This window comes from Ochotona curzoniae, unplaced genomic scaffold (genome assembly GCF_017591425.1).
Source record: "Ochotona curzoniae isolate NIBS_2020 unplaced genomic scaffold, NIBS_Ocur_1.0 contig_1071, whole genome shotgun sequence".
Taxonomy (NCBI): Eukaryota; Metazoa; Chordata; class Mammalia; order Lagomorpha; family Ochotonidae; genus Ochotona; species Ochotona curzoniae.
In genome coordinates, this window is record NW_024464939.1 from 262388 (window position 1) to 289689 (window position 27302).

The 27302-nt window shown below is 39.5% G+C and overlaps 1 protein-coding gene and 1 pseudogene across 1 annotated transcript in view; one reads left to right on the plus strand and one right to left on the minus strand.

The window, feature by feature from the left end:
* The window catches only part of PIP4P2 (phosphatidylinositol-4,5-bisphosphate 4-phosphatase 2), a 64113-nt gene that overhangs the window by 4474 nt on the left and 32337 nt on the right, over nucleotides 1-27302 (minus strand). The window contains exons 2-5 of the mRNA XM_040995149.1: nucleotides 23818-23966; nucleotides 20063-20169; nucleotides 18285-18408; nucleotides 4216-4268 (exon numbers count right to left, since the gene is read on the minus strand). Coding sequence (XP_040851083.1) covers nucleotides 4216-4268; nucleotides 18285-18408; nucleotides 20063-20169; nucleotides 23818-23966 — 433 coding nt within the window. The remainder of the gene's footprint in view (nucleotides 1-4215; nucleotides 4269-18284; nucleotides 18409-20062; nucleotides 20170-23817; nucleotides 23967-27302) is intronic.
* LOC121166076 lies at nucleotides 10375-11837 on the plus strand (annotated as a pseudogene).

Genomic DNA, 27302 nt, shown 5'->3' on the forward strand with positions numbered 1-27302 from the left:
TGTTTACATGGTTGAGAGTGATGGCATGGATATATGGTTCTCCAATTAGGGAGGGGAGGGTGAATCGGACAAATGTTTCCATGTTTTTTTTTTTTTCCCCTAGGTCTGCAGGGAGGGAAGGAGAGACGGACATTGCTTGCTGTCGGGGTACATTAGGACTTGGGGATGGGGTACAGCCTCCACCTGCAGTGCTGCCATCTCACATGGGTGCTGGTTCAAGTCCTGGATGCTCCACTCCCAATCCAGCTTCCAGAAAGCAGTGAAAGATGGCCCAAGTTGGAACCATGCATGCATGTGGGAGAACCAGAAGAACCTCCTGGTTCATAGTTTTGAAAGGGTTCACCACTGGCCTTTGTGGACATTATGGAATACACCAGTAGATGAAAGATCTTTCTCTGTTTCTCCTGCTCTTTCTGCAAATTTGCCTTTCAGATAAAAATAGATAACGCAGAGCAATGGTTTAGCTACAGTGTTAAGCTGTACATTTGTAACGAGCTAATCAAAGGAGGACTTTATTCAGTTCTAAGTTATCTTAGCAAAGGATGGGAGAAGCCATGGCTGTGCTGATCCAAGACTGGTGATTTGAAGATCGGAGAGTTGAGCTGAAGACAGCAATCTAATGAACCGATTTGCCTCTTTATATCTAGTGCAATTTATTAATTGCAAATGAATTTATCCTCCTCTGGCGTCACATTTTATTCAGATCCAGCATTCTCTTTCAAGAATAAAGTCCTCTGGGACCGTAAATCTCTCTCTGTGTTACTTCTTCCCATTAATCCTGTCTAGTTCGCTTCCTTAAAACCGTAACTACACTCTGACCCCCATGGACCTCTGTATGGGTCGTTCCTTCTGAACCTATCACCCTCTTCTCCACCTATTTCCTCCTACCCATCTTACATAACTCAGGTCATGTAGCAATCATTTCTCTTGAAAACCTTTTCTCATGAGCTTTTTAGCTCCCATCCGGATTACAGACTCCTCAAAGCAGAGCATGCTGGCCACACTACAAATTCATTCTAACTTGCCTTTTCTTCCTGGTTGCCCGTAAGGTTGCCTCTCTGGAAGGCAACTTCATATATTCTATTGTGAGCATGCAAGACCTAGCACAGGGTTTTGTAATTTGAATAATTACAAAACAGTGCCAAACAGAAAAACGGAATGGTAATATTTGAAAAGAATTTGCTATTGTCTAAGATGATAAGAGGTGGCTCACAGTGAAGTTAAAGAAATGATATTCAGTGGCAACTATCATCAATTAAATCCACATCTGCACGGAATTACAGTCCAAGTGGTATATCAGAACTAAATCTCCAATCCAACAGTGGTTACAGGCTATCCAGTTAAAACAGAAATACCCCTTCAGCTACAGCAGCCAAAGCCACTGCATCATGTGACAGGAGAAAATGCTTTTTGCTCTCTATGGTTCCATGGAAAGCATTCTTCATATGTCTGTGAAGTGAACACATGGTACACCATTCTTACCATCATGCTTTATTTAACTTCTGTACTTTAAAAATAATATCATAGGGCCCAGTACAGTAGCCTAGTAGCTAAAGTCCTGGCCTTGCATGTGCCAGGATCCCATAGGGACATCAGTTCATGTCCCAGTAGCTCCACTGCCCATCCAGGTTCCCGCTTGTGGCCTGGGAAAGCAGTAGAAAATGGCGCAAGGTCTCAGGACTCTGCACCCCTATGGAAGACCAAAAAGAAGTCCCTGGCTCCTGGCTTCGGATCAGCTTAGTTCTGGCTGTTTCGGCCACCTAGAGAATGAACCAATGGATGGAAGATCTTTCTCTTTGTCTCTCCTCTTTGTAAATTTGACTTTCCAATAACAATAACTTTAAAAACTTAAAAATAGCATTACATCATGTGTATTTAGAGAAATAAAATTCAGGGGAACAGGTGGCACAGCAATGAAGACATCGCTTGGGAAGCAGGCTGTGCTTCTGATCGCAGCTTCCTGGTAATGAACACTGAGAGGCAGAAGGTGAACTGGGTTCTGAGCTACAGGAGGCCCCAGATGGAACACCTGGCTCCTGGCTTCAGCCTAGCCCAGCCTGGTAGCCTGTGGGCATCTGAGGAGTAAACTCGTAGTTGGGAGATCTCTGCCACTGTCCTTCAAATAATAAAACATCTTTAAAAACTTAAATATGAGGAGAAAAAAAAACCCACTCAGAATCTTCCTCTAATGGACAACCCTCTTTTTTTTTAAAGATTTATTTATTTTTATTAAAGACTCAGATATACAGAGAGGAGGAGAGTCGGAGCGGAAGATCTTTCTGTCTCTCCTTTTCTTTGTGAATTTGGCTTTCCAATAATAATAACTTTAAAAACTAAAAAAAAAAAATAGCATTGCATCATGTGTATTTAGAGAAATAAAATTCAGGGGAACATCCGTTGACTCACTCCATCCGTTGACTCACTCCCAAAATGGCTGCAATGGCCAGGACTAAACTGATCTGAAGCCAGAAGCCAAGAGCCTCCTCTTGGTCTCCCACAGATGTGCAGGGTCCCAAGGTTTTTGGGCTGTCTTCGACTGCTTTCCCAGGCTACAAGTAGGGAGTTGGATGGGAAGTGGGGCTGCCGGGGTTAGAACCGGTGCTCAAATGGGATCCTGGCATGTGAAAGGCAAGGACTTGAGCCGCAAGGCTATCGTGCTGGCCCACAACCCTCATTTTTAATGAAGCAAACATTATAAGAAAAGCAAAATCTAGATCTCAGCTTTGAGTATTCGTGTGATAACTACATCTGTGTTCATGCCAACCCCTTTTATAATCATGTTTAAGCTGATTGATTCCAGGCAAATTTCTAAGCCACTTATTCTCTTCCTGTCACAAAATCTCCATCCTGTCTTGTGATATTTTAAATATTGGTGAAGTATTCAGACACTCAAAGAATCTTTATTTTTGCAAAAAAAAAAAATATTGCCATTGCTCTAAGATAATTAACCAAGCAAGTTCTTTCGGGCAAAGCCCTAATCTCTCCTGACAGTTTGTCATTTATAAAACTCAGATAAATCCCTGCCTTTGGGGATTTCTAAAAAGTTTGCAGCTACTCACATATGCATATATAAAGCAACTATCGTGGCATTTAGCACACCCTTTTCTAATCCCATGAAGTCTTTGGCTTTTTATTTTCTGTATTTTGTAATCCAACATAAAGTTGTTGGTACAGATGTATGTAATTTAATTTTATTTTTTTGAAACACTGATAATACACAGAAGTGTGTTCACGCACAAGCATATTCACAGATATTGTGTTTGCGGGTGCATTTCCCAAATATAAATATACGACGTGTACTAATTTGAGGGCTATATATTCTGCTTCCCTGGGGATAGACACCTGCTGAATTCAGTAACACTAAGAGTGTGGATGGCTAACAAACACAGAAGAAACAATTCATTCCTTTGAAGCCAAAAATATTCTGTAAAGAAGTTATTTTCACAGAGTGGTATAGAGCTGGTCGAATTCACAACAGAGTTAGAGATTCTTTGTTCCATACACTGCTTTGCAAGTTTGGTTTTAGCTGGAACTGGGAACTCAGACTCACGAAGAGTTCCTACTCTGCCAACTGCTAAATCATTACATGAAATTGTGCATGTAAAAAATATGGTTCATGATACACACCTGCTCTCCTCTGGCATTCTGAAATACAGCAGTATTTATCATGAATCAAAACAGTTTCTCCCATTTCCATTTTTAGATTTCTTTTGGTATCTGTGTGTATCATTTAGGAATAGCAGTGAGTAGAGACTGAACAATCACAACACAATTATACACACTGAGCGATACGCAGTACCAGGCAGAAGGCGAGACATGAACTACCATCTTATCAAAGTTTCCTGCTAAGATACAGCCAATTTTAGAAACATAAATTTTATGTGATGTGTACTTCATGTTAAACTCTTAGGACATAGGAAAATCCTCTCTAAATTGCTGCTATTTTAGCAATTATAGTTTTTAAAAATTATTTTTATTATTTTCCTTCATATAGTTTTGTATCCTTTCTTTTCCACCCTCCCCAATTTCCCTTCCCGATATTTCCATCGCAAAATATAGCAATTTCACTTTCCTAGAAAATGATTTTCCTCTCGGGAATGATAATCAAATCAGGAGATACTAATTACCTTACAGATTATTATTAATTTTTAATCTTGAGAAACAGGAGCGTGAGCCTCTGAGCTCTGAAAGCTCGTCCCGGAGTAGTGAACTTACATTTTTTTGCAGTGTGGGCATTTTGCCAGAGTGTTGAACCTCAGTTCCATCCACTGTAAAATAAATAAAGAAGGATTGAAAAGAAAAACAACTGCAAGCGATTTGATCTGATAAAATGTTTCTTTTCGTTTTCATGTCAGCAGAGATCACAGCCGAAGCATGAACCTTCTCAGGGTTCCAGGAACTCTCCCTCTGACTCTCCTCTCCCTGCATCTTAAGCAAGGTTCAGGACGCCGCGCTGGGACAGTTCCCATGACTCTGCTATGGTTCTGACGCAATGCAGGCTCGCTTTACAACAGAGACTAAACATTACGCTAAAATTAACGTCATCTTTTTGGTTTTCATATTTCATGTGCCTTCAGACTTATAAATTAAACTTTAAATTTTGAAGGCCACATTTCTAAATAGTTGAATCTTTGCATTCACGAGCACAGCACAGCTTTTTACATGAGTCTCAAAGCGTATGTTCAAAATAGGTAGAGCTAAAGTCAAAAAATTATTTAGCAAAAAAATAACTTCTATGGTACAATTTTCTCTTTCTATTTTCTTCCCTATACCTTCCTCACAGCAATGTTATTCATACACTTGAAATAGCAACATGCAATGTGAATTTAAAGTAAACTTTCCCCAATAAAACATACTCTATAAACGGTTTCTAATCTTTTAAAAATTTTTCCTATATACCTTTTTCATAAAGAGTACTTTGTAATATAATTTAAGGAGAATTTCTTTATGTACTTCAAATGTTTTAGCATCAGAACTACATTATCTTTTATCAAAACTGATTTTTTTTTCTTAGGATTTCACGTCACCAGTTTTGCTTTTCAGAAGGTTCAAATTTTAGGTACAGTGAGCTTTCGAAAATATATATATTATACATGTATATATATATGTATACATGTTCAAATATATTCTACCCAGAAGCTAATGTTTAAATCTCATACTTTTTAATTTTTTTTCTTTTATGACTAGATTGAAGAAATGAAAAAACAAATTTGGGCTTTCTGGAGTGCATTTTCCCCATTTTTATTTCAAGTCCTAGGAAATTTGGCTGACCTAGATGCGATCTCCCCATCTCGGAGACACAGTACATATAGTCTCAGGATAAACAAGCCAGAAGGCAAACTTCACAAAGACCTTCACTCTTTTCTAAATGATTGTTTTTCAACAATGTCAAACTGAGGCAACATGTTTCTTCAAGCAGCAACAAATCTCTCTCAGTAGTTACACTTTGTAAGAATTTTATTTATTTTAATGTTACTCTACTGAATACGACTACTGTAAGCATTCATGCATTAAGTAGAAAGTTATAAAAACATTTGTGCACATATAGACATTTCTAGTTTATACTGTACTTTCTTTAGGACCACATGAGTCATGCACTGACATCTGTTCCTCCAGGAAGGTCCTTGACACTCTTTTTCAACACTCTAGCGATGCACTGATATTTTTGCTACATGTTCATCAACTTCACATTGATGAAAATTTACTATGTTTTCCTTATTGTGGGCTGTTTACACTGGCTCTGTATTTGAGGGGATGCATAACGGAAGTGTAGCGGAAACTGATATGCTCAGAGGTGGAGACAGAGAGCAGTGTGTCTCTATGCATGCAGAACAAGGATGGACTCCCAGTGAAATGGCTGAAGATGTCCTGACAGTCGGATGCAGGAGTCTCCAACACTGTCCATGCCTACATTGTCAAGAGACACTTCAATGGCAGCATGATGGACCTATGAATGTTCATGAAAGACACCCACTGTAAAACTAGAAGGGAAATCAGTGGAAGGGAGGGAACTTGAAGAGGGGGATAAGAAGTTCCAATGCCTATGAAACTGTATCGTAACAAAAGCTGGGTTTGAGGGCATGTTTGCTGGGCTAGGCTTCAGTAACCACCTGCAAGTATTGGAGCAGGCTGTGGACCACGTCAGGCTGGACCACGGCACCCAGAAGAACGCGAGAGAACCAGATCTGGGGGCAGATTCTGTAGGGGAATTGTGTGTTCGCCTCCATGGGACTTCTGCAGCCACCATTTGTGTGGAGAGTTAAGGATGGTGATGGACCAAGCCAGACCACAGAACTCAACTGACAGGAACCTACCTGACACAGTAACTGGGGCTGGGAGGAGGCTCCCAACTAGACCACTGGACCCAGGCCTGGGCTATAGGGAAAATCACAGGATATGTGGTGTGTCCTTGGAGTACGTGTATCCATACTCGGCCTCCTCAGTTGCTAAGGCCTGTGCAGTGGGCAGTATATCCAGATGCACATGAGGGACATGACAGCTAGCTCATCTAAGCCTGCAGGGCACATCAGCAGGCTTGTCAGAGGATGGAAAACAGAATAGGTTAGACAGTTCTCCTGGCCAAGGTTTGCAGCATGTGACTGGCTGTGTGGGTGCACTAAGGTGGGCTATGTCAACTAAGAGATCTTGGAAAGATTTTCTCAATCCTGGCACAACAAAACCAGTGACCTCTCAGAACTATCACAAGCACTCAAGCAACACCCTTGGAACATTCTTCACCACATCAGGGTCTCGAAGAGGACACCAAATGTCCACCCCTCATCCTCAAATGCCAATGCAGTTTGGCAGCAAGGACTGGCCTCCTCCGCTTCCCTTCCCTCCTGTCCCTGAAGATACAGGAGAAGAAACAAAATAAAACAAACAAACACTGAAACATTTGTCCCACCCACCCTCCTCCATAGGTGACCCTCCAGTACCCTATTCAGAAGCCCACATGGGCATGTATCTCTCCCAAGTACATAAACAATATGAAAATCAAAGATTAAAAAAAAAAAAAGAACAGAAGGGGAAAGGAGAAGATTAACTCAAAATCCAACAGTGAAGACTAAGACATCCACATAGAAATTCTAGTACTTTAGATAACTAACCTAAGGAGACTTCCTAGTCCAACATTATAATTTAGGATACTCCTAATTTTAACATAAAATATTCATGGCAAAGTCAATGAAGGCTGAGAAACGATTCCAATTTTATTATGTAACTAGTAAGTTACATAGCAGCAAGGCAACACATCTGGTTTTGTAATCTGAAGGTACAGGCTCCCCTCAGTCCACAAGAGACTGGTTCCAAGACACCCCAATAGATGCTGAAATACCACGATGCTAAGGTTTCTAATATGAACTGAAGTCCTATTTGTATGTAACCAACTCACATCATTTAGTAGTTATTTAATAATATCCAGCTAAAATGTGTACATATTTTATGGATATAATAGGCGGCTGACTTATTTGTTGTCTATTATAACTAACACATTTGTCTCTGTGTTCAAGTGAAGAAAATATGACTGCAAGAGAGCAGAAAGCTTTCTTATTTCATGACTATGTTTGACCCACTCTGTAATTCAGGTACATGTTTGGTTGACTTTATTAAACAGTGTGAATTCCTGGCAAACTTAGCTTCAGATTCTAATATACCAATAAATTAAATAATGTTACTATATAAAGAGAAGGATCCTAGCGCTGACGTTGTGGCATAGCCAGTTAAGCCACTGCCTGCAATACTAGCATTTCACAGTGGGTGCTGGGTCTAGTCCCAGCTACTCCATTTCCAATCTAGCTCTCCGCTAATGAATGTACTCAGGAAAACAGTGGGGAAAGACTCATGTGTTTGGTGCCACCCAGGTGTGAGATCATGATTAAGCTCCTGGCTGCTGGCTTTAGCCTTGTTCAGCCCCAGATTTTACAACTATTTGGAGAGTGAATCTGTGGGTGGAAGATCACTCCCCTTCTAGCTCTGTAACTCTGCCTTTCAAATAAACAAATTTCCAAAGAGAGAGAGAGAGAGAGAGAGATATTAAGGATATAGTCCAAAGTATTGCTCTTGTATCTTAACCCATGCAAAAATTCTCTCCAGTCTCAGTATTTCCAATAAGTTTTTTTCCTATGATCTCTTTGCCTAAATATTATGAATATCTTCTAATAAATCACATTTCTCTCTTCATGAACTCTAGAAAACTTACATCTAATTTTATCAGCTATGCAGGGCTGAATAATATGCATTGCCTCATGATACATGTTTCATTCTAGCTTTTATTCTTCTTGACTTTTTTAATCTTTTCAATCCTTTTGAATTGAATAGAACTTTTTTTAACTTCTCAATAGATTTTTGAACTTTGAAAGCCAAAGTTGAAGCAAAATGAGGAAGAATCAAATGAATTATTCCAATAATCAAAGTTTCAAGGGTAAAAAATTCACTGCAAAATAAATATAATTATTCATGATGATCTGAATAGCAATGATAAGGCTGCAAGTCAGAATTAAGAGCTTATAGCTAGCATATTCTTCATAACATGAAACATTTCTCACTAATTTGAAAATTCCAAGCCAGCACCCATATGAGATCCCGGTGCATGCAAGGCAAGGACGTCAGCCACCAGGCTATCATGCCAGACACTTAAATATATTGTAATATATTAAGATGTTGCTGTTGAAAACACCCATTTTACTAAAAAATTAAAATTTTATAATAACTACACTCATATGACTCATTTGTCTGCACTGAACAGTAAGTAAGAAACAGCCAGTTTTTGAAGCTAATCTCCAGTTTGCATACTATTTTAGTATTTGAAGAGGGAGAAATTTCTAAACACATAAATTATTTTTAAATACAATTTAAGAATCTGACCTAAGAGTTAAAGATCCAGGAGATAAAATGTTAGTATGGGGATTCAACTCTCAGTTCCAAGTCCTAATTCCAACTTCCTGCTAAAGCAGAACTCGGGACAATGAAGATTGTCAGTACTTGAGTCCCTGTCACCTGCTTATCAGATCTGCATCCAATTCTCATATCCCAGTTTTTGTGTGGCACAATGCCAGCTGTACGTAGCATTTGAAAAGGGAACTGGCATTTGGGAATTTTCTTTCTTTCTGTCTCATCTCCCTCTCAAACAAAGTTGAGGAAAAAGACAATCACAGAAACCATGCCACAGAAATACCCATCTGAACTCTCAATTTGGATGATGCTCTAGAATTCACTGACAGATGATTTTGAAATAGTAAATACATATATTTGCAAAGGTTATAATTGACTTTTCACTTTTCCTCAGGGTATTTTCCACTCTATTAACAATACACTTAGGGCCTGGTGGCGTGGCCGAGCGGCTAAAGTCCTCGCCTTGAACACGCCCGGGATCCCATATGGGCGCCAGTTCTATCCCGGCAGCCCCACTTCCCATACAGCTCCCTGCTTGTGGCCTGGGAAAGCAGTTGAGGAAGGCCCAAAGCTTTGGGACCCTGCACCCTGCACCCTTGTGGGAGACCTGGAAGAGGCTCCTGGCTTCGGATCGGCATAGCACCGGCCATTGCGATCACTTGGGGAGTGAATCATCGGACAGAAGAGCTTCCTCTCTGTCTCCCCTCCTCTCTGTGTATCTTACCTTGTAATAAAAATAAATAAATATTTTTTAAAAAACAGTATAGTTAATTCTGTTTTATTTTATGTATTCTTTCTGACCACCATCATCACTTTTCTGGATGATAAAAGCCAAATATCCAGCCTTGTGCCTCTTCAAGGCTTGCCCCTCTGCAAGTCATTCAGTGCACAACATTCATACATACAGAATTAAGCATCAAGCTTTGCTAAGGTTTTCCAGTATTCTTTTTCTTAAAGTATTTATTTGTTTTTTATTGGAAAAGCAGATACAGAGAGAAGGAGAGACAGAGAGAAAGATCTATCTGCTGGTTTACTCCCCAAAGAGCCACCACCGATGGAGATGAGCTGATCTGAAGCCAGGAGCTTCTTCTGGGTTTCCCATATGGGTGCAGGTTCCCATGGCTTTGGCCCATCCTCTACTGCTTTCCCAGGACACAAGCAGGAAGTTGGAAGACAAGTGGAGCAGCCAGGATATGAACCGATACCCATAAGGGATCCTGGCGCCCAGGTGAGGACTATTGTGCCCAGCCCATTTTCTATTTTTCTTACAGTATCACCTCCTACAGGCTAGGTGCTCTGTGTATCCATTAAGAGCATTCTGTCTTTCCCCGCTCTACCTAAATGAGTTGCCTGTAATATTTAACATGTCTATCTCTGCCTATTAGACTGTGCTTCTGCTCACCGTGGTTTTCTCAGTGCTTAATCCACTGTGTAGCTCCCATCCAGTACATATTGCTGAACAAATACTATCAGCTCCTTTGCAGCATGGCTGCAAGAATTATACATGGCAAGCATTTGGAATATAAAACAGAACAGAATGTAAGGTAGTTTTGGAAGGGAGATGAAGTAACTTAAAAAAAGATCGATCTTGAAGATTTATGGTTAGTATCAATTTAAAAATGCAATCGGCCTAAATATAAGAAGGAAAAGCGAGGAAGGGCCAAAGCCCAAGACGCTGAAAGTGGAGGCGCTGCCAGCGCTGAGCAAGAATATTTTCTTTGGGATGAGAAATCCTCTTTGTGACATCTCTGCTGTCGGAGACAAAGATTTTCTGGATAAACATTCTCTGAAGCCAAATGACCAAATTCTGGCTGAAGACAAGCACAAGGAACTATTTGATGAACGTGTAAAGAAATTCACAGTTGAGTATCATGCTGGTAGCTCTATCCAGAGTTCAGTTAAAGTGGCTAAAGTCTCCTTTTTTTTTTTTTAAAGATTTATTTTTTTTATTGGAAAGGCGGATATACAGAGAGGAGAGACAGAGAGGAAGGTCTTCCATCCGAGGATTTACTCCCCAAGTGAGCGCAACGGCCTGTGCTATGCCGATCCGAAGCCAGGAGCCTCTTCCGGGTCTCCCACGCGGGTGCAGGGTCCCAAAGCTTTGGGCCGTCCTCGACTGCTTTCCCGGGCCACAGGCAGGGAGCTGGAAGGGAAGCGGGGCTGCTGGGATTAGAACCGGCACCCACATGGGATCCCGGGCGTGCAAGGCAAGGACCTTAACCACTGCGCCATCGCGCCGGGCCCGCTAAAGTCTCTTATAGCTAATATTGCAGTTGTCAATTACTATAAAAAGGAAAAACATCTTGATTTGAAGCAAAACTGGATGTAGGTAGAAAAAGCAAGAATTTGTTCTAGAACAAGCTTTTTCTTACCGTATCCCCAGATCAGTATTGAAAGTGGCTCAACATGCTTCTGAAAACAACAGCATTTTCACTTTGAATCTGTCTGTACCATTCATTAGCCAGTTCTACAAGGAACCGCTGATGAACGTTACGCCATACGTTGATACATGAGATGGAAGCTGTCACTTTTACTGAAAAGCAAAGCTTTGAGACTAAAGATATTAAAGAGATAATCAAGAAAACAGAAGCTCTCCCAAAAATGAACTCCAAAGACAATGAATTGTGATCTCCACCACGGGGAGAGAGGACAGCGTCATGGCTACAGAAGGCGAAGTCACCGCTTTGGCTGTGTTGAATCAAGACCAGAAAGAAATTATTGACACCCATGCAGCTAAAGATGCATCTGTTGGAGGTTTCCTGTCTCAAGTGGTCTCTGATAAGCCTCTGACGGAATGCATCTACCCTGGCCACTATGCAGTAAGTGTCATGATGAGGTGGACCCGCTGCAACTTTCCAGTAATAGAAGAGCAGAAAAAAAAAAAAAGCCCAAGCCCTCAGCAGGAGTGGGACACTGCCCCGACTGCTGACTGCTCATTCCCACATTGATAAAGAAGATTATCTGCCATTCCTTCACCATGATAATGTTCTTTCTTAATTTAGAGGATACAGACACGCTCACAGATCCTTTCAGCTCTCAGTAACCTACAATACAGTGTGAATTTCCATTAGTTAGAGCCTCCCAAATGTCAGACAGGAATATAATATTTCAATGCAAATTTCCTTTTCATTTTCAGTTACTTTGTAAATTTGTGTCTATTTAGTAAACTGATTTTTTTTTTTACATTTCTGCTTTGGATGAAGATGCAACTTAATATGATAGATATTTTTAATGGGATTAGTCCTCACACAGCAATCTTTAGCTTTTTATATAAATACATTTAATCCAGCAGTGTGTGTGTATAAATGCACACAGGTACATATACACACACACAAATGTACCTCAAATATAAATAGGGTAAGTGATCAAATAATGCATAAAAATATTTCTATTGCTAAGCAATTCCAAATAACCACTTCAGTGTAAATATGTAAAAAAAAAACTGGATAATTAAGTAATCCACTAAATTTTGAGTAATACTAATTAAATCAGATTCTTGTTGCACTCTAATTTGATATAAATTAAAATGGGTCATATAGGAGGTTTGTTTTTTTGTCTTTGCCATGCGCTCAGCAAACTAAGAAAGATCATTATGTAATACTAAGCCCTAAAACAGAATGATGAAGAAGAACAATGTAATGCATTTTTAAAACAAATATAGGAAGCCATCAAGTCATTCTTGTAAGGAAAATAAAATGGTGTAATAATAGAAAGAAAGAGAAAAAAAAGAAAGAAAGGAAGGGAAGGAAGGAAGGCAAAAGATAATAAATGTTTATATTTTACTTAGTTAATTTGTTTCTTATCTATAAAGCCAATCTACGGTAATTTTTAAAAAGAAATTTTTTTACCCATCCCACCAAAACTATTCTCAGTTTATGTGCTCAGTTCCTGATTTAGTCAATGAAATTCAACAAAAAAGGCCTTTACCTTATTCTACTGGATTAGAAACATCTTAACAGTTCCAAGTAAATGTAACAAACTGGATAAATGTGTGGCTAAAATAATAGTAAATGAATTTTAAAATGTATATTCCTTTAAATGCAAAGAAAATTAGAAGAAAAACTGGCTTCGAACTTGTGGCTAATAGAAAGTAGATTAAGACTTGGCAAGTGACTTAGTAAAAGCCTATTGCAAAGAAATATGCCGATGAAACAGGCTGGCCTACACTGAGGAACATGAGGCTGGCCTCATGTTAGTTCAGTTATGGAACTTACATTCAAAGGCAGAAGTTAAAGAACAAAATAAGGGAGCCAGCATTGTGGCATAGTGGGTTAAGCCATACAAAAGCCTGTTCAAGTCCCAGCTGCTGCACTTCCATTTCAACTCCCTGGTAAAGTGACAGAAGGCAGCTTGTATACTTGCCCCACCCCCCCAATCTGAAGGACCCCTTTTTAGCCTGAGGCTGTTTTAGCCCAGCCTCAGCTGTTGTGGCCATTGCGGGAGTGAATCAGCATACAAAAAAATATCTCTATACCTCTCCTGCCTCTCATAACTCTGCCTTTCAAGGAACTAAAATAAATCTTTAAAAATAAATAAACAAAGGGTTCCTGGGCAATAGCTCAGTGGCTATATCCTCACCTTGCATGTACCAGGAAAAGAACAGTGGTTTCAAATGCTCCTAATACCGCAAAACCAGAATACCATTACCACCCAAAACATACATTAAAAAGTGATTTGTTCTGATGAGGACAGATTAGGGAAACCATGCAATTAGAAACTCCAGCCATAGAAGAAGACAAGAATAAAATACCATTTATAACAGAAAGAAATTAAACAGAAGTCTATCATCTGAAAAAAAGCGAAAGGTCCCCACTGCTGTTCCCTCCCTCTGCAGCTGGAATCTTGTCTCTCACTATAAGTTAGGGGATCCTTCCAACTGACACTCTCCTTAAAGACTTGCTCATCCGAGTAGTTAACAGTTCTTCATAGACAAAGTAGGAAGCAGACAAGTAAGACCATGTCCGTTTCTACCTGCATGTAGAGACTTAGAGCAATGACTTCTTCCCAAATATAAAGTTGTGAACACATCTTATATTGTGAACCAAAAAAAAGTGAAGAGGAAAAAAAGACAAGGCAGAAAAAGCAGAATACCTAAGGAAAAAAAAAAGATGCATTCAGTAGTTTCAGAAAGATGTTATGAACAGCGGAACAGTGTGAAAAAGGATTGGAGAGTTTGGTAAAGCAATTAAGATGCTGCCGAGGGGGATGGCGCTGAGGCATAGCAGGCAAAGCCAGCGTTCCATCTGGGCAACAATTTGACTCCTGGCAGATCCAGCTCCCTGCTAATGACCTGGGGAAAACAGAAGCCTAAGTGTTTGGTCAGTCCCCTGCCACTCGTATGGGAGATTCAGAAGAAGCTCCTGACTCCTGGCCTCAGCCTGCCCCATCCTTAGCCATTGCAGGCTTTTGGGATGTGAGCATGCTGATGAAAGATTTCTCGCTATTCTGACTCTCAGTCTTTCTATGACCTTGCGTTTCAAATATATAAAACTTAACAAATACATTGCTTGGGATGCGTGCATCCAATATCAGAGTATCTGAGTTAGTTCCCAGCTCCACTTGTGATCCTGGCTTCCTGCTGACACACACCAATGATGACTGAAGTGCTTGGGTCCCCGCCACCTATGAGGGAGACGCAAACAGAGTTCTGGGATTCTGGCTTCTGTTTGGTTCAGCCCTCTCCTACTAGAGGTATTGGAGGAGAGAAGCAGCAGGTGAAAGATTAGTCTGTCTCTTTGTTTTTAACAAGAATAAAAAAATCAAGGAAAAAAATTTAATGGAAAAATCAGTGAACAAATGAAGGCATTGGAAATGAAAGGCATCTAACATGAAATTTTTAATTAAATTGACAAGATTTAGACCCAAAAGTTGCCCAAATAAGAAGCAGAGCAAATGATTCATCGCAGTTGTCTAATACAAAGAGTTCCACGAACATACAAGGTAGGAAGGGAGAAGGAACTCTGGTGGGCACCAGCATCCAGGGAATTCACAAAGAGCAAGGCATAGCTTCAAGGCATTTAATAACACTGCAGGGAATGACAGAGGAAAACAGGAGAAATGGGAAAGGAAAGCTCATTGAGAAAGGAACCAGAGCCAGAACAGCAGCGAATCTGCTCATCAGCAACAAGGGAAACAATTTACACTTCTGAGAGAATTCTGGACAAGTCATGTGGGAGTCATGTGAAAGAATTAAACATTTAAGAAAAAGGGGGGATCGAATTTATTTTCATTTATCTCTCATCAGAAAACTACACCAAAAGGAAGGTATAAACCAAGAACTATTAGCATGGTGTGGGATCCTGAACAGGAAAGTGGAAAAGGGAATTTCAACATGCTGGTGACAGAAAGTCCTAGGCTGACAGCTGTGCAGCAGAAGCCCAAATAACAACTTCTCTGAAGCATCTGATTTCTTAGACGGGAATTTTATAGTTCTGTAACAGCATATGGGCACATTTGTGCTTAGACAATTGTACCGCAGAGGGAAGAATGATTATATTTCCAAGAAAATATCCAAAGTATATATGTTGCATGTACATTCTACCTGGCTTGGGTGTGAACATAATTTCCCTAATCATAGAACACATATAAACATGAAAAAATGAGTACTAGGGCCTGGTGCGGTGGCGCAAGTGGTTAAGTCCTCGCCTTGCACGCCCGGGATCCCATATGGGCGCCGGTTCTAATCCCGGCAGCCCCACTTCCCTTCCAGCTCCCTGCCTGTGGCCTGGGAAAGCAGTCGAGGACGGCCCAAAGCTTTGGGAGCCTGCACCCGCGTGGGAGACCCAGAAGAGGCTCCTGGCTTCGGATCGGCATAGTATCGGCCCGTTGCGCTCACTTGGGGAGTGAATCATCGGACGGAAGATCTTCCTCTCTGTCTCTCCTCTCTGTATATCCGCCTTTCCAATGAAAAAATAATAAAAAAATAAATCTAAAAAAAAAAAAATAATAAAAAAATAAAAAAAAAAATAAAAAATGAGTACTAAATATTAACTGGACAAAATATAACTCCTTTAAGAGTATGGAAACAAATATAGTAGGAGGTGCAAGTACTAAGTCCAGACAATAAATGTTAGAAGCTAGTGGATAATGTCTAACATTTTCTTAATCATAGAGAAGAAGGTTAAGCAAACAGCCTGAACACATGGGCTTAAACAACAGTTAGATGCATTTAAAGGGTGGTAACTTAGGGTCAGCATGGTCAGATTACAATCCAATCTGGCATTTAGAACTATGCACATGATTTACTTCAGTGAAAGTCAAAACTAGAAGGTGGAAAAATAAAGCACACTTTATTAGTCCCGTGCATTCTTACTGACATCAGCCCTGGTTTAGACTCCCGTGGTACATTATCAAAGTCACCTTTACTCCTCAAGTTCTGAAGAAAAGTTTATGTCTCCTATAAACGGTAAACAAAAGAATCCTGTTCATAATTACCCTTCCTAACTGAACAAATAATTATGAGAGATTTTAAGTTGAAATTAAAACCATTAAAACAATCTCTTGCAAAACTTCTGGTGTCAAATTCCGCATATTTTTTTTTTCATGATACAGTTCCATAGGCTCCTGGATTTTCCCTCCCACCTTGACCATTCCCTCCACCTCCAAACTGATTTTCCCTTTATAATTATAATAGTATAGTCCTTCAACAGCAGTCACGAGTCCATCATTCAGTCTGCTACTTATGTGTATCATGACATTGTAGATATAGACAATGATATAAAGTTCAAGATCTTGTTATCAAGATATTTTTAATAACTTCACTGACAGTCCAATTTTTATCTGGGAGTAGAGATGCATAGTGCACTGTATCTTCGCTTCTTGGTATGCTATCATGCCTTATACAGTTCCTCTAGATGAATACATGTACATGGATGTTTGCCTATATATCTACTGATCTTGTATTTTGCCTGAAGGTTGCCTTATGTCAGGGTGAACATACAGACTACGAGAAAATCCATGCACACTTCACAACGGAACAGGGACAAATATCCAGTATTTACAAAAAGCTTCAGAAACTCAATGACAACAAAATGAACAAACATTTTGCAAAAGAACAAATTCAAATGGCTAATAGACATATGAAAAAATGCTCAGGTTCCATAGCAATAAGGGAAACACAAATAAAAGCCACACTGAGTTTCCACCTAACTCCAGTGAGATTGGCCTGCGTTCAGAAATCTGCTACCACCGGCTGGAGTGAATGTGGGGAGAATGGTACTTTACTTCACTGTTAGTGGAATGTAGGATAGTGCAGCCACTGTGGAAGTCAGTATGGAGAGTGCTCAGACAACTGAAAATTGATCTACTATATGACCCAGCTATCCCACTTCCAGGAATATATCCAAAAGAAATGAAATCTGCATGTGAGAAAGGGATCTGTAATCCTATATTTACAGCAGCACAATCTACAATAGCAAAGACACAGAAGCAACCCAGATAATAATTAAGAGAGGAAGGGATAAAGAAACTTTAGTATAGCTACTCTATAGAATACTACTCAGCCATTAAAAAGAATGGAATTCTACCATTTGCAACAAAATGGTCCAAACTGGAGAACATGATGCTCAGTGAATAAGTAAATCCCAAAGGACAAATATCCTGTTATGCAAACTCGTTGTCCAGTGGGTGATCTGAGTACCATTTCATCCAAGAACAATTTTAAAATCAGAATATTCTTGACAAATTACAAGAGAACTTTGAGTGTTTGAAGTCATGAGGCAGTACCACTCGTGAGACTATTCATTTCGAGTTTTGTCAAGAAGCCCAGAGTAGGTTTAAAACTCACCAGTTCACTAAACAAGATAGCTATGGCGTCAGCCTGAAGGAAAACTTACTATTTTTCATTGGCCCACTGAAATAAGCTCTCTTTTACAGCTGAGTGTACATCAGGTGTACTATTATCTAAATCACAAGATACCATACACACTGTTGGCACCTCTTACTACCCGTATTCCTTTTTCAAATCAAATATTTGTTATTTTAATTTTTTATTTTTCAGTTTCTTAAGCTCAGGGATTTCCCCTTGCACCTTCCCATCATCCTCCCCCTCAACTGGCTTCCCCTACATTATAACAATAGTATATAGTCCTTCAACAACAGTCACAAGTCCATCATTCTTCTATTTAAATGTATCATCACATTGTATTTATAAACAACAGTGGAAAGTCCAGCATCCTATCACCAAGATATTTTTAGCAGTTTCATTGACAGACCATCTTTTATTCAGTAGATATGCTTAATGCAATATATTCTCATGTCATAATAAGGCTTTAATTTAACATTTTGATCAATGTGCCCTTGAATACACCTGTAATATTATAAGTAGTGATCAAATCTATTTGATTGGGACCTACATTGGCAGACTGATGGCCCATGACAGAAGTCCAGTTGCTTACCAGAAATGTGTATCCGCAATGGCCACACACAACCCTTGTACCTTCTGGTTGGATGGGCAATGCTGGCTGCGCCGGCTGTTCTTCAGAAATAAGCATTACTGGGCCAAGGGTGATTATGCGTCTGCTGTGGAAACAGAAAGGAAACAACTTCACTATCCTGCAAATGGACTGAAGACAAAGCTCACAGCATATAGTCAAAACGGGGAATATATAATTGACAGTATGTTCTATTTTTGTTTATTTCATAAGCTGAGTGAGTTGAGCGGCAATCTTTGGGGTTATAGAAAAATCACAGAAAGAGTAATCAGCTTTCCAGGAACAAGAAAATCAGCCTTTTATACTTGCGTGGAAACAATACAATATACATACAATATACAATAATCACTTAGGAATCATTTATGTGACTTACCCAGTTTTTTTTTTAAGATTTAATTTTTTATTTTTATTGGAAAGACGAATATACAGAAAAGAGAGACAGAGAGGAAGATCTTCTGTCCAATGATTTACTCCCCAAGTGAGCGCAATGGCCGATGCTATGCCGATCCGGAGCCAGGAGCCTCTTCTGGGTCTCCCATAGGGGTACAGGGTCCCAAAGCTTTGGGCCGTCCTCTACTGCTCTCCCGGGCCACAGGCAGGGAGCTGGATGGTAAGTGGAGCTGCCGGGATTAGAACCAGCGCCCGTATGGGATCCCAGGCGTGCAAGGTAACCACTTGAGCAACCGCGCCGGCCCGACTTACCCAGGTTTTTAAATTTAAAATCAGGAAACAGTTTTTATCATTCCCTTTCTAGGAAAAGAAGTCCTATGAGTTTGGTAGAAACTGAGTAAGTTGAAAAAATTCTACAGTTAAAATCTGTGTTCCATGAAGGTCCCCAAGTGGTGAGTCGCAACCAGGTTTCTCTTATTTCAGAATCCCTTAATATCTGTTTATAATAGATGGAAAAGAATAATGCAAGACCTTGACACAATGTCTTAACTGACCAAATCTCCCCTTTCTGAGTGCCAGAATCTCTTATGGAAACGGGTTCATGTCCCAGCTGCTCCACTTCCCATCCAGCTCCCTACTTATGGCCCAGAAAAGCAGTAGAGGACGGCCCAAAGCCCAGAGCCCTGGGGCCCTGCACCCACATGGGAGACCTACAGGAAGCTTCTGGCTCCTGGCTCAGCTCTGGCCATTGCGGCCATTCGGGGAATGAGCCAGTGGATGGAAGATCTTTCTGCCTTTCCTTTTCTCTGTAAATCTGCCTTTCCAATAAAAACGAAAATGCAGAATGGGAGCCTTTTTCTCCATTTTCCATCTATGATCAAATAATATATATAAGTAATGATCAAAAAGCCAACAAAACCATAGGAAAAAATACAGGTAAGATCTTTATATATCTGCATGAGGGCAAATCTATAACAGTGTTTAATAGGGGCATATAACTCCAGAATTTATTGTATATATTATGCTCAGCAGAAGCCGGAGTAGCATATAATGAGATGCTCATGACAACTGAAACATTTCCAAATTAAGACTCACTACAGCAGAGTTAATCACATAATAAGTATTTAAATAACATAAGGAAATCATTCATTGTTAATTCCAGTATATTACATCTTGCAAATATCTATGGCTATTAACTTCAAAGCATCATCCCTTTAACAAAAAATTATTTAGGTTCTGTAGTCGCTTTGAAGATGAAGCTCCAATCAGAACAAAGCCTGGCACTTGAGTCCTCAATAAATTACTGTTGAATGACCAAATGAAAGAATAATAAAAAAATCCGTATCCCTTACCAGTTGGGTCTCGGACACCCTATCCGCCGGGATGTGTCCTTACAAATGAGGAGACAATTACAAGGGCATCGCACATATTTCTTCCCTGTTGGCGGGCTTTTGATTGGCTGGATAAGTAGAGAAAACGTACACAGCAAAATTAACCAAAGCACCGATCCTTAAAACTTTAAGTTTTAAGAAGGAAATTTCTTGGAAAATAAAGGTTTCTCATTGCCATTGAAGTGCAGTAGAATGAAAGCTATGGATAAGTTGTTTAAATAACACAAATGTTGGCAAGAACTTTATGAAATTCAAGAGCTATAGAGACTTAACTATTACAAGCACATTTCAAAATCAGCTTACACTGGTATGGGAGGAATATTTAACACAGAGATTTGCTTTCCCTTTAAATTCACAAGAATTTGAAGGTACATGTCTGGCAGGTTAAGTCTCAGAGAATTCTTATACTTGTCTAGAATGTAAGTTTGTATGTATTAACGGTAAGGATTCTTATAACAGAAAAACATGATGAATTTGAATTTCTCTTCAACTTTATTCATTAGAATATAAGAAGTGATACATTGTATAGAATACTTCAGCTGAAGGACTTGCAATAGCTCTTAATATTAGCATTTCTTAAAAACCACTTTACGGGAAACTTAAAAGCAAGAATAAATAATATCAAGGGAAACATGACTTGCAGTAATAGGACTTAAGCTGATTTAATTAGAATCTCTTTCTACGTAGAAATAGACATTCTACAAGTATCTCACTGATACCTCTCAAAAATAAACGACTAAGAGAATAACTATCAGATAAAGAACACATGATTCTGAACCAGAACTGTTTTTTTCCTAAAAGGGCATTAATGAGGCAATTGGGTAAACATGATTCAAGTAAAGAAATTATAGAATAGTAATGTGGAAACAATGGTATTGCCCGCTTTCCTGTAAACCTTGACCCTGTGTACCCTGATCAGCTAGGTAAAATCATTTTAAAAATTAATTAATTAACAAAAATAATGAAAAAAAATTTTTAAGAAATTACAGAACAGTATCATATCAATGTCCATTTCCTGAGTTTGATAATCACACTGAGGTTGTATGCATGAATGCTCTTGTTTCAGGAAATTTGCGCTGCATGTATTGAAGGTGGAAGAGCACCATGTCTGCGATTGTATAACGCTGTGAAACAAATATTTAGAGACAGATAAGGCTAGATGTAGCAAAACTATGACATTTGGGTTATTGCTCATACAATCAAAATTCACCATTAAGTAAGAGTATGCCTGAAAAGTGACAAGATTGATTTTACTATTTGTTCTTACTTCAGTTCCCTCATTTGTAACATAAAACCAACCAGTGAGATTACAAACCGGAGACTCAGTGCCAGCCAAGGTCATGTCAAGCCTGGTCTGCAGTGACATGTGGTGGGGGATGGGAGACAGTGCCCCTGCAGATGGAGGGACGTGTGGTGGGGGATGGGAGACAGTGCCCCTGCAGATGGCAGGGACAAGAGCTGGGGGATGGGAGAGAGTGCCCCTGCTGATACGATCTAAAAGTCATACTTTAGAAAGCAACGTTTTGCCATGTAAATGCCCACTAAAATCAGTCAAATGCCAGGCACTTGGCCCCTGTAATCCCAACAAGCAACTTCAATGGTGTAAATCTTACAGCATTTACATAAGGAAACCGTAATTAGGAGATATCTCCGAAGATCTATGAGTACAGCTTGCTAAGTGAGCGAGCAACGACTCACAACTCTGGTCTGTCAACCTCGGACCGCAGTTTGCAGCTGGTCACATCGTCACAAACACTGCTCTTTCTCCATGACCTCTGGAGTTTGCATCAGTTGTCCTAGAAATCCTTCCCTGTTTCACCGCAAAGTCTATGTTCTACAAGCCTTGCTAACATTTTTCAGTAGTTTCTCTCTTTCTCATACATACAGGCAGCACTAATTTCCCTTAGCAACTGAACCTACTGAGACAGAAAGGAATTTTATGACCGCTGTTGGTCTGTTTTTTATCACAGGTGTATCAGGTTCCTATCACAGCAGCTGTACAGGAGGCCGGCAGACGATGTGAGCAGAATCAATCACACCAAAACTGAATACAGGAGACCATACGTGGACACAAGAAAAGACGGAGATAGTGGACACAAGACAACCTTGCAATGCTCGAAAGAACTTCTGGCTCACTAATCCTTCTTCATGGATATATATATTTTTTTCTTCATGCATATATTTAAGATCAGATTGCATTTAGAAGTTTAGCAAGCAAAATGCTAAGGTACTATTCAAAGTCTTTTTTTTTTAACTTTTTTTCTTCTGTAACATCACTCATGTCACACAATGTCACACAAGACCATCTTACTATATTAGATATTATTCACTTTCCCTAGAGTCTTCGTAATTGATTACGTTTCTTAATTACACAAAGGCAGGGATTATTTAAAAATTTTCATTTAATTTTTCTTGTGTCCAGAGAACTTTTTCAGAGCCAAACACAGCTGATGCTCCATGGACAGACACATCACTTCTAAGTAGCCAGATGGAACATTCGCTAAATCTACAGTCTGAGATCCCGGCATAAATGACCTAGGCTTCTGAGTTTACTTCCTAGAGTAAGACACAAAACCCTAAGCCTTTTTTTTCTATTTCATTAAAGAATAAAAGTTGGTACGGCTGGAGCAGTAACAGAAAAAAATTAGCACCTGTATCAAATCCAAGAAAACCTCTAAGATACTTTTTTTATTACTACTTATGTCTAGAAATTCCCACTGGCTTTTGAACTCGGCAAAGAGCACTAAAGAAGTTAATGCCAGCTCTACTAATCAGTGGTCAATTTACAAAGAAAATAGTAAGTTTTGTAGCAATCACCTATTTATCCACAAATAATGTTGCTCATAGGAAAGAATATTTACAATGAAACATATTGATTCATGCCTAAGGTGTTTTTTCACTTTTCTACAAAACATATAAAGCCCGGTTTCCATACTGAATAGCTTTTACAGACAATAATAATCAGCTGTCTTTAGATTTTTTTTGAATTAAACATACAAACAGCAGAATTTATATTAATATTTAATTACAGATGCTGAGGCATAAAATATTTTTAAATAAAGCCTAATGATGAAAGTGGAAATATGTTTTACCTAAATCAAGACATACTTTATCAGTTTACAACTTGAAACTGTAAAAATATTGCTCAAACTTCATCTGCTCTTCCCAATCTTCATTTTTTTTTTAAAAAAAGTTCCAATTTAACATTTCACTAAACTTACTATCTAATAAATAGTATAAAATGTCAATCTTTTTGCAAACACTTTGGCACAAGTGTGAATAACAAACACATAATCACAGAGCTCCCTGCCCCCAAAAATACTGACATCCTTTAGATGTAAAGCGAGTTTCCACTTAAGAAGAAAGCCAAGTTGAACATATTTTCATTTTAGGGAAAACTAGAATGTATACAGTCATGATATGGATAGTCACTGGGGATAATTACAAAGCCACTGCCAGGATCAGTCTCAATTCAGAGAGCGAAGAATCAAGTGGCATTATGTTTAAATTCACTATGAAAATTTCTTGATGAGATCACCTCTAAGTCCATGGAGACACACCTGTGTGATAAAAACAGATGGACAAAAGGAAAGTCAAAGCAAACTGCTGTATTTGTATCCAGTCCATATCTACTTTCAAGAAATAATTTTGAGGTATTTCATTGAGAATAAGATGTCAGAGAACAAGGTATGCTTTCAGTGGAAATGCTCACTTACCGTAGCTTCATTGCAAACGGTGCACTTAACCACATGCTGATGAAGTTTGCCATCCAGATTGATTAGCGACTGGCACACACGGCAGTTTATTACAGGAATACCACTGGCATCTGGGCTTGCGATGGCTGTATATGGAGGTGGGAGTTCCGCTGAAAAGATATTGGCCACCGAATCAGATTTTATTTGAAAAACGGAGTAAATAAGAGAGGGAGAAAGAGATGAAAAGATTTTCCATCTGATGGCCTGCTCCCCAAATGTCCAAAACAGCCAAGGCTAGATGAGACAAAACTGGAAGCCAGGAACTCCATTGGGTTTCCCACATGGGTGGCAGGTGCCCAAGTATTTGAGCCAACATTTGCTGCCTTCCAAGGTACTTTAGTAGAAAGCTGGAATCAAAACATGAAATAACATGAAGTAGCCAAAACTTGAATCGGCCCTCAAATATGAAAATGCTGGATCCCAGTGGCAGCTTAACTTGCTGAGTCACAGCATCTACTGAAAATATTTTTTCACTCTCTGATAGCATCTAAATCCTGCTTGCTTGGGTGTTTCCCAATGACCCAGTTTCCTTCTTATTAACTTGAACTCAACATATCAATCCTATTCCCATGCAGTATTTCATTAAGCCTGTAATTGCAGAGTAGTCTCAGGGCAAAGTCTTGGGATTGGACCACCTGGAAGCATAAATAGCCAATGAAAATCAGTTATACAAATGCAAACACAGTGCACTGGCATGCTCCCACCTTATACTGGAGCCAATATAATTACTGCTGGCTGTGACAAGAATAAAATAAGGTTCTGGAAGTAGTCAAGGAGCGATGAAAATGAATCAAGAGAAACTAAACTTATCAACATGAAAGAAGGATGAGAACTATATTAATCGCAAACACACACACAGAAGTTGAAGGAAATTCAACCACTCCTATTCTCAAATGTTTACTTACCATTAAAAATCTAAGAGATCCATTAAAATTTACATATAAAAATGTGATGTCAGGGGGTTGAGTATTCCAAGAATATCAACAAGACAAATTAAAAAATGGAGAAACAGATGAAACAAAACACTGATAACCAACGACCATGATGACATGGAAAGTCATATTCTCATGCACACATCATTTAAAGACTAACTGATTTGAAAGAGTGGCAGAGAGAAGAGGCAAAAATGAAAGGGATCCCCTATCTGCTAGCTCACTCCCCAACTGGCCATAACGAATGGGGGCTACACCAGGCCAAAGCAATGATCCAGTTATTCCATCCAGGTCTCCCACACGGGTGACAGTTCCACTGCCTTCCCAGGCACATTTGCACCAAATTGGATTGAATCAGAGCAGCTAGAACTCCAACTGGTGCTGGCTTAATCGTACGCACCATAACACAAACCCCTATTCATAGTACTTTTAAATATGCTTGAAAATTCTCTTAATGCAAAGCCACATAAACATGAACTAATCTGTATTTGGAAGGGATGGTGGGGAGACTATTGTTTTTGGTTTTTGAGAGAGAGAGATTTAAAGCTGTCTGAGTGTGCAAGAAGTAGATGCTCCATTTCAGAGACAAGTTGCCATCTACCGGAAGGTACACAAATTAAAAAGCAATCTTGATATAATATCCCGGAATTGGGATTTCTAAGGCAGACTGCCTCATCCCCTTTTGGGGCTGTTTCAAGTACAGAAGGCCCTTTCAGGAAATGCTATTGTCTTAAGATCCCTGGATTGAGCAAGACCATAACACATGACCGAAGATCTGTGGCTGGGCTTCTGTTATACCACGAAACACAATCACATGAGCCTATCATGAAAAAGCATAATATTTAAATGAGGTTTTCACCAACTGAATTAGATTGTTGAAGTCTGAAAAGTTTCAGACGAGTTAGAGCATAATGTAATGTGATATGTATAAGATCCTCATATCTGGCTCTTTTACACTTAGCATATAGTTGCTTTTTTTTTTTCCGGCTGTCAAAGCTGAACAAGCATTATTCATTCAAATGATTTAGAAGAAATTCTGCAGCAGCTACAGCTCCGAAAGAAGTCACTCTGCTAAGACAGTGTGTGTGCATTTCTGGGAAGCTTAAACCAGAACACTGCCAAACACTGCATCTGAAGAGAAGACATTCATGTCTTCAATGATAAAAACAACTTAAGGTTTTAAGGAAATTTTAGATGGATCCAGAGTGACCTGCAACATATTCATCAAGAAGATAAAAACAAAGTAATGTAACAATGAGTCAACAACTTACTGAAAGTTTGGCAATTTGCAGATTTCATTCTCAGCTCTCAAAACCGAAGCCAGTATTCTGGGCAAAGAATATATATCAAGGGTCCGGTGTAGTGGTCTAGCGGCTAAAGTCCTCGCCAGGATCCCATATGGGTGCCGGTTCTAATACTGGCAGCCATGCTTCCCATCCAGCTCCCTGCTTGTAGCCTGGGAAAGCAGTCGAGGACGGCCCAAAGCCTTGGGACCCTGCACCTCTGTGGGAGACCCAGAAGAGTTGCTGGCTTTGGGTCAGCAGAGCACTGGCTATTGCAGTCATTTGGGGAGTGGATCATTGGATGGAAGATCTTCTGGTCCATCTCTCCTACTTTTTGTATATCTGACTTTGCAACAAAAATAAAATAAACCTTTAAAAAAAATATATATATGTGTATATATCTAACTACATACCTGTGAGTGCAATTTTTAACAGTTGTAAAGACCACTATTAATAAAAAGTGGTTTCTTCTTTTACGATTTCCTTGCATTACAAAATAAAGTAGGTTTCCTTTAATCCAAGGTCTCCATTTTACATAGAATGGTAAAGAAGAAATGTAAAGATAATTGCATAAAGAAACCAAGTGTGCTTTGGATAAGGGAAGGCAGAAGCATATTGTCACTGCATGCAAGGACAATGAAGGCCATCCACTTTATACGAAGGCTTTGCTCAACAGAACCTCCTATATTTCAATGGATGATCTTTTAAATGATTTGTTTGTTTGTAAGGCAGAATTACAGAGAGAAAGAGAAACAGGCATCTTCCACCTACCAAGTCACTTCTTCAAATGTACACAACGCTGGGCCTGGGCCAGGCCAAGGCCGAGAATCTACAAATCTAGCTAGATCTTCCACATGACTGGCAGAGGCCCAAATACTAAGGTCTTGGAGCCGAATTGAAAGTGGAACAGCTGAGACTAGAAACAGTACCAATACGGTATGCCAGCATTACAGGCTGCAGCTTAACCTACAGTGCTGCAACACTAGCCTCCTAATGTGTGAGCTGAAGAATCACACAGTATAACAACCAACAGAATCCTGTGATTTCTTCCTCTGTGACTTGTGCAACATAATTTAAGAAACATTTTTGAACTGAGAGAGCTTCCATTTGTTGTTTTGCTCCCCAGACACAAGCAACACAACCAACCTGAATTGGGACTAGGACCAAGACAAGGAGTCAGAACTCAGTCCAGGTCTCCCATGTGAGTGGCAAGGATCCAATCACTTGAGCC